The following is a 12,528-nucleotide window of genomic DNA, read 5'->3' as shown; positions in this document are numbered from 1 at the left end:
TATCACAGAGAGAATGAAAGTCTTAATATACTTTTGAAAAAGGGGGACTCCCTGACAAATAAAAATCAATCCTGATTGATGGACACTTTAATAAAACAGTGGGGGGGTTTGATGTCTTCAGCACCTTCTATTGAGAACTGTGCTGCTTGATCACAAAGACTGGGTCACCTTCCCTTCCAGGAATCCATCTCTATCCAGGATATCCAGGCTGGTTTTCTCTGTCATAAACCAGTCATGCTAAATTCCAATGGAAGAATACTAGGATAAAGGTTTATCTTCTAAAGGCAAGAATTCACCTAGATTAGATTCTATTTTATCTTCTTAAAGGCAAGAATTCACCTAGATTCAGATTCTATCTAAACAGATCTCCTAGTTGAGGAAGGTGGATTCAGGAGCAAGTACCCTGAGGACTTCTAGGGAACCATATGAAGACCCATCAAGACTTTCCATTTCCTCCTGCAACCTTAAAGTCTATATTATAATTTTATAATGTATCAGATTATATGTGATTCTCAATCTTAATAAATACTTTTACTTGTTTAGAGAGCCTGGCTGAGTCCTGAACTCTTTCAAAGGCAACACTGCAGATTAACAGCTTACTTCCCCACATTAGGAAGTACAATGACACTGCCATTACCAGTATAATGGATAATTACAGAGGGAAGACACTTCATGGTCATCTAGTTCAACCTGTACATATCTACAAATAATTGTCTAACAACCTCCACTTTCCATTTGTTTCCTTATCATAATCTTATTCTCTCTTCCACCTCCATCCAAAATCTGGCATAAGGATATACTTATTTCCTGAAACATGTTACTATAAAGATGAGATTTTAGGAGTCCCACAATAAAGGTCTTATTTATTCTTATCATAGAAAAGAGTTTATTCAATTTCAAAATGTACATTAAAAATTTACATTGGCATTTCAAAGCATTTCAGTAATGCTTCAGAATTCTACTCTGCTGTAAGGAACAAGTATATTAACCTATTCCATGACAACTTCTCCTCCCCTTCCAAACCCCAAAACAATAAAAAAAAAAAAAAAAAAAAAACCTCTTGGTGTTAAGAGGCACTGACATTCTACATATACTCCAAAGGCTGAATACAAAATTCAAGATCCATTAGCAACTGTGTCTTCTTCCATCTCTTCTTCACCATCATCTGTGGGCCCTAAAAGAAAAAAAAAAAAAAATCACCAATTTTATATGATTCTTATGCCAATGAAAGCACTCCATACTCTCATGTATCACATCCTTATGTAGAACAGTATGAAAAGTGACATACAATGAGGCAGCAAATCTGGATTTTTCTTGTTTCTTGACATTAAAACAAAGTGGTCATACTTACTAGTAGTGCTAATACTAGTACACCATGAGTTCAAGCTAAAACAAATGAAAGGTTACAGTAACCCATAAAAGATTTTTGGGCATTGTCATTAAACTAAATAACTCTCTAGGCTTAGCTAAACTAGGGACTTTGGCTGGGAAAGTTTTGCTGCATGACTGTACTGTTACTCTAGTGGAACATGAGCAATAGACCTTTTAGAACCTCAATAAATAAAGGGAAAAGTTAAGATAGCTAGCTAATGGACAATTCTAAAAAGGTAGCAAACAGTGGAGAATGGTACCTATGAAATTCACTGTCATGGTATCTACCTAACTCATTATCTTCTTTATGTGCCTTTTGATTAAGTAAATCCAGTCATAAAACATTAAATGACTGATTCACACTTTTGTATAATCTCAGAGTCACTTCTAGAATCCTTTTACACCAGTCTTTGTCTTTTCTACTTTAGAAATAGAAATAATTAAAAGCTTTAAACAGATATTATCAAGCATCCTATTATTTACAATTTTCTTTATCAATGAATCTTTATTTGTCATCAATATTTTGCTTTAAACGGTCACATGAGTGCAATTTTAGTAGTATGAGAAAATGAACTTTAGAAACCTGATTTGCGTTCTCTGCCAGGTATCTGACCAGACTGTAACAATCCCTTCAGTCGCTCCACCTCAGCTAGTGTAGATGCATTAGCAATGGCATTCTGGAAAGAAAAACAAAATGAAACATATAATTTTTTCTATAAAATCTTGGAAATGTCTAGTTCTACAGTGAATTTCAGCAACTATCCAACAGCATACTAAATGATGAGATATGAAAGATTAAAAAACCTATAGCTGTTTCTTCCCCACTGTGACTTTCCCTGTATCAGAAACTGGCATTAAAAACTGAGTGGGGATTCCAGGGAGTTTTGAGAAAGCTACAGATACACATAAGGTCTGTAAGTAACACAAAAAAAAAAAAAGTTTAGAAACTCACAGAAATACATAAACTATAAGCATAGTATTATATAATATTTTATCTTTTGGTACCATAATTCTTCAAGCTTTTTCTTTGGTATGAAGGGAGGGACAAAAAGTTTTATGTGGATTTTTCAAATCACTATGCCTCTGACTCCCCTTGATGTGGAAGGACTAAGTGTAATTTACCATTTTGAAGTTAAAAAATCAGAAGTTTCTAATAAAAAAGTATTTTAAATGAGAATAATAAAGGTGACATTATGTACTAAAGTATTAAAGCATATTCATACTATGGCCAAATTATGAACTCACTCTCTCTCCATTTCTATATCTTCCCATTAATCAAACATTTAAGACTGATTATTGGATACATCCCTCCAGGGCACATCCTGACTTAGAAAACCACAAAGTAACATTAGCTCTGTCCTAGTGCATTTTTATTTTTGTTAAACATTCTTAATTACATTTTAATGCAGTCTGGGTTAAATTCTGGACTTTACAGGCCCAGAGTCTGACAAATATTTGAAATTTAAAAAGACTTTATAGGCAAAAGTTATTCCATTTTCTTAAGAAACAGATCAGTTTTTTACTGCAGAAAGTCTTTCCACAATAAAATGTTATCACCTGGCACCTGGCAATCCTAACTCTATATAGAAATTCAAGATGAGGCTCCCAAGTCAAAAATATGGATGGTGAAAAACAGTAATTCCATGCTAGTTTTTCTCTGTAAAACTAGAACCAAGTCTAAAAACTGGAAATTCAATAATGTTCTCAATTAGAATATGAAAATTAATAAGACATAACATTTCATATGTAATCTCCTACAATTCTAGCTTGAAACACAATAATGTTCCCTCATTACATTACCTTAATTGCTTCTACATCCCCTGGAGATGGCCCACCTTTCTTTTTATCAGTTGGCAAACCAGCACCTGGATTAAAACTTAAAAAGAAAAGGAAGAGGAGTTAAATCTAGACCAAAAGAAAATGCTTCTCTTTACTTCCAAAGTTTTGAAAGTAATTCAACCAGTGTAGTATCTTATCTTTGTTAACAAACTGATACAAGAATTCTCTCCTTCAGAAACACCAGTTACAGTTTACTTTCCTATGGAAAAAGCAGATGAAATGCCATTATGTCCGCTGTGCTAATTTGGAAAAATTTGGCATGTTACAAGAAATCAAGGAGTCAAATCATGAACCAAGAGCATCTATGGAACACAATGATCATTGATAATTATTATTTCATTTTTATTTTGTAGGCTGCAAACTGCAAATCAGGTGGTGTTTCTGAAGGTGAATCCCATTGAAGTTGTGTATCTGTGTCTTACGTTTTGGTTCTCCTGGCAATATCCTTTGCAAGCTGTGCACCCCGTTTGCCCTTGAACATTTTCTCTGCCTCCTGACGCTCCTACAGCGATACCACACATAGAGTTAATGCAAACAGGAACACCACATGCATTTTGATGTATTCCTCAGAAAATACTGAAGAAAATCTCCCTGAAAAAATTTAGGGTGGTAAAGAGACTCAATTGTAAAAAGACCAAATTGTGAGAATCAAGTTTGAAACCAAGAGACTGTTTTTTGCTTTCACTGGTGCTGGTCCTGAGGAAGGGGTGGCCCATCTCTCCCTTATTGGGAAGAAGTATTCATAATGAAACATCTATCTTTTGTGATAGTCATCCCTTCATTTAAAGGATGACAGATCATATATTATGGGTTTTAACAGATACACAGAAATCTACAGCAAACTTTGTTACAAATGAAAATGAATGAAATTTGTTTGTTTAATTATAGGATTATTTCCTATAGTTTTGATTGTAACAAAGTTAACAGAAAATTCACTAAAATAGCAAAGAAAAGAACAGGATCCACTAAAACCAGAAAGGACTCTAATTTGCATAATGAACGGAAAAAAATACAAATACTTACTTTTAGTTTCACTTTCTGAAAATCCAATACTCTGACTTGTGGGACTTTATGGATTACATACAGTCGATAATGTTTCTTATTTGTTACAGGATTTCTCAAAATACTACAAGGAAAGGGAAACAGCATTTCCTCTAATCTTATTCAAAGCATTAGCAATCAAAGGAAATTCACATCAAGAAAATTTAATAAATAGATTTTTAAAAATCTCAATTTACAAAGTTTAAAGTATTCTTTCTATAGTTTAATGTAATGGAACCACATTATCTGATGGCAGAGGAAAATTAACTCCATAAAGTGCGATGATACTTAAACTAATGGGCATGTTTTCAATTTTGTATCAAAATTCTTTATTTTCCATTGTTGAATTTCTTTCAAAAGGGTTTGAAGGTGAGCAAAAATTATTGTGATTTTCATGATTATCAAGATGATATATGTTTCCTGCCCTGGAGAATTTCCAGTTTGCAAACTGTTTTATGCAGCACCAGCTATCCAGTTTGGAGTAAAGACAGTAAAAATTTGGTCAACAAACAAAATTGAATTTGGTACAATTAGAGGCCCACAATTACTCATCAATGGCTATGCTTTGTGCTACAGCTACTCAGAGTTTACAGAGCAAGAGAGCAAAAATTAGGTTAATATCAACTGGTTGCAATACTTTTAAGTGGTGGATGTAGAAGTTCAGAACTCTCCAGGATGGGACTAGGTGCCAATTGACCATACCTCCACTCCGCTCCCCCCAACCCCTATGAGTCTCAACTCTTATTCTGAAAAGTTCAAAGTTCCAGCTCTTGATCCACTATCAGTCCCAGCCTTTGATCAAGTCTACTTTTCATTATGAGGAATGCTCTAGGACCTCTTTTATTAATTAAACTGCTACTTTATCTCTAATATCTGGCTCCTGGCCCTGACCTGAAGTCAATTCATTTAATTTCTTTTGGACTCAACTGTAAAATTGGGGATTTGGTGAGAGGAAGCCAAAATTAGATGATTTTCAATTAGATGATTCTAGGTACTGGGAGGTTTGGAAAGTAATATGCTTATTATTTTTGTAGAGTGGCACTAATAACCACTAGAATAGAACTGATTTGTACCTCAGGTAAGTCAGTGATTTGAGAGTTGACAAAGGATCCAGATCACCCTGAAAAATGACCAAAAAAAAAGTCATCTGATGTGATTTATTATCTTAGTAACTTGAGCTACTATTTCAGTGACAAATTCATTAAACAGTTTTTGTATAGCTACTCTACTTAAAAAAAAAAAAAAAGCACTTAAGACTGTATTAGTGTTGATTGCAATTCTGTGAACCAAAAAATAAAGTTGTGTGAGAGTAATACAGACATAAAATTAGATGCTTGCAATTCTATAAAAATTAGATGCTTGCAATTCTTAATTGAAAACTAAAAAGAACTGTGATTTGGTGCACACTAGGACTTACCTCTCCTAGGTTTCCCTTTATTATTGGGTGTTTATAATTATTGCTAATGGCTCATTTTCAATAAAAGCAGTACTAGTTTCCATTCCATATGCAGCAGGCTTTAGTGCTGGCTTATAGAATTTCCAGATCTGTTTGTTATTAGATGCCTAAAAAAGCCAATTACTTAATCTCATTGAGTTCTGGGGATCTCCTCTTTAAAAGGGGATTCCTTCAGTGTGTACTTCATAAAGTATTCCAACAAACTGTCATAAAGTCTGCTATATGTAAGGTGCTAGAAATATGAAGACAAAACAAACCTGCTCCTGTTCTCAAGGATTTTGCATTCTACCTCAGAGATACAATATGCAAACAGGGGCAGAATCAAATTTTAAAAAATATACAAAGTGCTTTGAAAATTTTAAAGTTATATAAATGAAATCATAGAATGCATTATAATGACCTTATTTACTCCTCGCAATAGACTTGAATAATAGGTAACATTTGGAACCTATGTGGGGAATATGAGTCAATTTATTTAAGGAGCCACACTTTCATGGTACTAGTTGTAAGGATATATGGCCCTCTGCTTTTTGCCCATGCCCATGAAGACATCTTGCTTATAGTTGAAGCCACAACCTTTCATTGAACTACATTTCCAATTTTAATGCATATCTTCTTCTGAAGCTGAAGAAACATTGATGTAACAGAAGGAGCACTGACATATGCTTTAGTTCCCACATGACCATTTAATATTTACGTGACCTTAGGCAAATCATTCTATCTTTGAGTCCCAGTTTTCTCAACTTTAATAGGCAATTAACAAAATATTTCCCATTATACAAGTTTATTGAAAGGTGCAAATGAGATCATTATAATGCATTCTATGATTGCACTTATATAACTAAATTTTGCAAAGCAATTTAAATATATTTTCTCATTTGATTCTGTAAATGATTCTCATTTGATTGATATGTCCTTTTATGTATGTTTTATCAGAATAGCATGTTTAGAGCTCATTTTCTTGATTTTGCTATATAAATGCTATTGAGCAGCTGAGATTCACCTCAGTTAGCAGTAACAATATAAGAATGTTTTCCTTTCCTAAAGATTTACCATTATAACATTTTCTTAAATCAAAGACAATATATTAAAATGTCAACAAAGGAAAGACAAATGCTCTGAATCACGTATTACTGCTGCAAACATCATTAAAATATTGATGAACTATAAGTTGATCAATGTATTCTACGAACCTATCAATTCCAACTTAAGACAAATTTTATATATATATAAGCTTAAGAAAGCACAAGCATTTTATAAATATGAATACTTAAAACACTTCAAAAACTCATCACACATTTGGCAAATAAGTTACATTCAAAAGTGATGCTTGATTAGTGATGTGAATAGTGGAAAAAAATGATCTTATTTTTAGTTTAGTTTGAATTGTCCCCGCAATCCCTGGTATTGTAGAGGGAGTAGAAGCTCTGTATTTGAAATGATTTTTCAAAAATGTTTTTCAACTTACCAATTCCACAATACTATTGTTGGTAAGAATAAGTTCTCTCAGACTAGGCAAGGCCTGATCCAATCCCTCACCTATTCGGCTAAAACAGAATAAAATTATAATAAAATCAATAATTGATTCAAATTAGAAAAAAAGCTTTTTATTCAAGATGAAAAGAAACCTAAAAATGAGCAAGATTTTTCTTATATTGTCAATTCACAGAAACTCAGAATTGAATGGTACCTTAGAGATCATATGGAAAGACCAACCCACACTCTGAACCAGAATCCCCTCAACAAAAATTACCTAATCTCTGATTGATTATCCCTTCACAGCAACAGGGAATCCACAATACCCTGAGATACCTCTTTCTACACTTGAGGGGGAAGGAGGGGACTGACAGCTGTTTCTATGCAAAGTAAGCTTTATTCAATGTTAGAAGCAATATAAACTTTTTTTTTTAAAGCAAACTCTTTAAGCCTTAGTTCCATAACCTTTGCACATATGCCAAATTTCATGCAAATATGATCATTTAACAACTACTGTTGGCAACCATGCTATTTCAAGATAGCAGACTAAACCATAAATTCAAGATATAATCTGATATTTTCAGTACTAGATTTAGAGGCAAACACAAAGTGTCAGCCAGGTTAGGTAGAAAAAGGTCTTTTACTGCAAAGATAAATGACTCTCATTTCATAATAAACACCTGAATATAACCAGAAAATAACCAAACAATAAACATCAAAAGGAAGGAATAAAAAGTTATTAAGCTAAATTTGTCAGCAATAAATTTTCTTATTAGGGTACAAATCCTTTGCAATGTACATTTTATATAAATGAAACAGAAACTAGAATTAGAGCACTGTCATGAATTATCTGAATATTTTTGTGGAAAAACAAAAACTTTTCAGTTTAAAAAAAAATTTCAACATATTTGAAATTCTATATCTAGAGTTTGTGGTAAACATTTAACTCAAGAGGAAAAATAACACTTACCATATTCTATTGTTATTCACTAATAATGTTTTCAATCTTTTCAACAAGGGAAAACCATCCAACTTTCTGATTTCATTATCAGAAAAATCAATAGCATCAAATTGATCCAAGGTAGCACCCAAGTTTTCAATTACAGGAATTTTGTATCCTGGAAAATGGTAAAGATATTAGATTATGTTGAGGTAGTCAATATATCCCATAGTTTAAATTAACAGTATTAGTAAATTAAATCAGGTGGTGTTTATCCATTTTATAAATAAATCTATATCATGAGAAGGGAAGAGAGAAATTGAGAGTGCCAACACCACTGACAATTCTTTATTCAACATGTAGTTATTAAGGAAGGAACAAGTACTAAGTTTTGAGGAAGATACAAAAGAAATTAGTAGTTTCTACCCATTTTCAACCTATTTTGAAAGATGATATACACATGAAACATCCAAATCACAACATAAGATAAGGTTAAATTACTGCTGGTAGAGTACAGGCTTGACAATTGTGGAAAATAATCTGAAATTGTCCAAAAAAAGTCTTGGAATTGTGCATACTCTTAAAAAGAGATTCTGAAACTAGAACTAAATATCAAAGAGACAATAAAAAGACTCAAATATACAAAGCTGTCTATAGTTTAAATTGTGATAATAAAAAATTCAACTATTTCCCCTAGACACTGGGGAAATGGAACAATTTATAGAATATGAATAACATAGTATGTTTAACTATGATATAAGAAATGATATTTCTTATTTTAGAGAAAGAAATGATTTAATTTATATCAGGAGAAAAATTATTTGATTTATAACAGATTTCATGAAAAAATGAGTGCATCTACACATGTACATATGTGTGCATGTATATAAAATGCAAATAAAAAACCCAACACTTAAAAGACAGGAAAACTCAGTCAAATACAATGAATAGAAGCTACTATAACACCAAGTTAAAATACACCATTCACTGTTCTGTTGACCTTGTTTTGGGAAAATTAGTTTGTTGGGGGTGAGTGCTGGATAGTGTACAAAAACGTGTCACTAAATATAAACATGCATGGCAATAAAGATGCTCAACAACAAAGGAGTTGACTTGTCAGGGAAAGTTCTAAGAAAAAGTGAAACTTAGCGTGCCCCTCTACCTACATTCGAATTAATAATGTAATTTATTTTTTAAAAAAACCGTTCACTGGTTCAACATAAAATTTATCAAATTAAGGGACTAAGAGTTGGTATTGATACTAGTGAGGAGCAATGAAAAAAGGATGAAAAGTCAATCTCCCTAGTGTCAATACCAAGTTCCAAATTGATGCTTCCTTCTGTGAAATCTCCTGCACTTTCACACCTGATAGAATTTCATTCTAACCTTAAAATCCCTTCAGCTTGAAATAATTCCAACACTTTCATTTTACAAATAAGGAAACCGAAGCTGGAGAAATTAAGTGATGTACTCAGTTATATAGGTATAAGTAACAAAACTGGTACTCTATTGTAGCTTTAAAAATAATCCCACTCAACAATATAAAGCTATACACATACTCTCCAATTTTTGACATGACATCTGCCTGAGCACTTGCTTAATCCTCTAAAGTCCATTCTATTGTGGCATTCCTCCTTAGGGCACTTGCACTGTAACTAGTTCAATAAACTTTAGTTGAATTTAACGTTAATTCGCCTGAGATACAAATTCCCAACTAATAGCGGATGTAGTTTCTATGTGCAAATTAATTAGCTCATAAACCTCATATGTCTGCCAATCTAGTTTGTTATTTTAGCGCAGACACGATAAAGGGTAATAAAAGGCAGGTAGAATGCAAAACTTCTCAACATCACTGACCACAGTTTTGCGACGAAGAAGCTAAGGATTGAAAACACTGGCACAGGATGAAGCGTGAAAGCAGAAGGTGGTCCAAAGAATGAAGCGCCCCCCGGTTGGAGAGAAGTGTCACAAGATGAAAATAAGAAACTTCCCTGTTCACATTCTTTGGCGTGTATTTTTTAGGGCATGTCTCTTTTAATATTTTCAAGAAAGACTGAATACTGAAAAATAAGGCGAAAATCCAATAGCACCCAGGGATCGCTGGTAGCGAGTGTGTATGTGTGGGGGTGGGGGGTAGTTAAGGGAGGGGGTAACTAGAGAATAAGCACAGCACGTGACAGGGGGTGGTTCGGTGGGGGGCAGCACGGGAGGAGGAGCGTTTCTTTGGCGCTTTTCGCGCTCTCCTCAGCAAAACCCCCCTACCCTCAGCCAATCTGCGATGGAGTCCCTCAAGCACGTCCCCTCGACTCCCTGGAAAGGCCTGTTCCTCATACAAGAACGGAACGCGGAGACTTAACTACATAACCGGGGGACTGCGACCCCACAGGTTCAGAAAAGGCCGCCCGCGGCCCCGTAAGCGCGCGCAGGCCGCCACGCGCTCCAGGACGCAGCCCGAGGCCCAGCGCGGGGGCCGCGGGCCTCTTCGTCGTTCCCTCCCGCGCCCCGACTTTACCTCGTAGGTCCAGCTCCCGGTCTCGCACGGCGTTAGTGTACTGGGCCGCCTGCTCGATGAGTTCCGCCGTGAGCTTCACCATCTTGTCGCCACAAGGTCCACGGCACCGCCGAGAACGCCCCTTCCGGCGCACCAAAGGAATACCCAGCAGCCCCCGCGCGCCGCTTCAGCGTTCGGGTAGAGCCAACCACGGGCCTCGGGAGGCCGCGGCGTGATCAGGCAAAAGCTATCGAGTGCCGACTCACGGAGACCGGAACTACCGCCTGTGTTCCGCTCTGCGTCCTCGCTACTTTAAAGCTTTAAACACAAACGTGTGGAGGCACCTTTCGTGTCTTAGAGGCTTGCTGATGGGCCTTTGCACAAACAAGGCTAAATAAATGGATTGCCGGCTGAAGGAAGACGCATCCATTCAGTAGCGGCTAATCGCGAACGTTCACCAAGAGCTCTGAGATTCGCACGTCGTTTTGCGCGTGTTACCTAATGCGATGCTTCTGGGGATGGAAAGCGCTTGAACAAGAACAAGAATCGGCTGCTTCTCCGATTAATTTATTGATAGCAAGAAAAGACTCACGTGTGCAAAAATAGTCATAGAAATATTTGTGAACAGAAAAAGAAAACGCGCCAACGATTGGGGAGTGACTGAGTCAATTGCCATTTAAATATAATGGAACTCCTTCTTTTTTTTTATTTAATAGCCTTTTATTTACAGGTTATATGCATGGGTAACTTTACAGCATTTGTTAATTGCCAAACCTCTTGTTCCAATTTTTTACCTCTTACTCCCACCCCCTCCCCCAGATGGCAGGATGACCAGTAGATGTTAAATATATTAAAATATAACTTAGATACACAATAAGTATACATGACCAAACGTTATTTTGTTGTACAAAAAGAATCAGACTCTGAATTATTGTACAATTAGCTTGTGAAGGAAATCAAAAATGCAGGTGGGCATAAATATAGGGATTGGGAATTCAATGTAATGGTTTTTAGTCATCTCCCAGAATTCTTTTTCTGGGCGTAGCTGGTTCAGTTCATTACTGCTCCATTAGAAATGATTTGGTTGATCTCGTTGCTGAGGATGGCCAGGTCCATCAGAACTGGTCATCATCTAGTATTGTTGTAGAAGTATATAATGATCTCCTGGTCCTGCTCATTTCACTCAGCATCAGTTCGTGTAAGTCTCTCCAGGCCTTTCTGAAATCATCCTGTTGGTCATTTCTTACAGAACAGTAATATTCCATAATTTTCATATACTACAATTTATTCAGCCATTCTCCAACTGATGGACATCCATTCAGTTTCCAGTTTTTAGCCACTACAAACAGGGCTGCCAGAACTCCTTACTCCATAAGGAAGGATGAATAGGAAAACTACACGAAATCTTGGAAGGATTTATAGGAAGTGGTGATGCAGAATGAAGAAAAGCGAATTAAAGAATAGTATAGAGTAACAAGGAAAGTACAAATGTTCAAGAAAAGGGAACAGAACAAGGTTAGTAGGATCATATCCAAGTAAAAACTCACATTCCTTTTATACATTGCAAAAGTAGGAACTTAGAATCAGCTTTTGAGAGAAACAATGTAAACTAACTCCAAGAGCTAACAAAACTGATGGTCAGATATAATCAGCCGAACGATGTTGGTGTCATTATCAGAGTTAAGTCATATATCCTTTCTGAATATTACAAAAGAGGTTACAACCAGCTTTTGATTTGTGGAGGTAGGGATGGTATGCACTTTGAAGAGATTTTTGAGTGTTGGGAAAAGTCATATAGAAACAATGTATTAAAAGGAAAATAAAGTAGCAAATTATAAACTTTTGCACAAAATCAATTGGTAGAAATGTGCAGAGTTTTTTCCTAGTAAATATGCTAGAAATAATTATTTCTGT

General features: G+C 35.3%; 1 protein-coding gene across 1 annotated transcript; it reads right to left on the bottom strand.

The window, feature by feature from the left end:
- Window positions 1-845: 845 nt before the first annotated feature.
- On the bottom strand, window positions 846-10,784 carry SNRPA1 (small nuclear ribonucleoprotein polypeptide A'). Its single transcript, XM_003755589.4, has 9 exons — window positions 10,636-10,784; window positions 8,154-8,301; window positions 7,176-7,254; window positions 5,325-5,371; window positions 4,234-4,336; window positions 3,633-3,712; window positions 3,172-3,247; window positions 1,955-2,048; window positions 846-1,174 (listed from the first exon to the last, which is right to left on the bottom strand). Exons 1-9 carry the CDS (start codon window positions 10,715-10,717, stop codon window positions 1,116-1,118), a joined length of 768 nt encoding a protein of 255 aa, XP_003755637.1. The 5' UTR covers window positions 10,718-10,784; the 3' UTR covers window positions 846-1,115.
- Window positions 10,785-12,528: the final 1,744 nt, after the last annotated feature.

Source organism: Sarcophilus harrisii, chromosome 2 (genome assembly GCF_902635505.1).
Source record: "Sarcophilus harrisii chromosome 2, mSarHar1.11, whole genome shotgun sequence".
NCBI classification, from domain to species: domain Eukaryota; kingdom Metazoa; phylum Chordata; class Mammalia; order Dasyuromorphia; family Dasyuridae; genus Sarcophilus; species Sarcophilus harrisii.
Note: the sequence above shows the minus strand (reverse complement) of the source record. Positions and strands in the feature narration are given on the sequence as shown.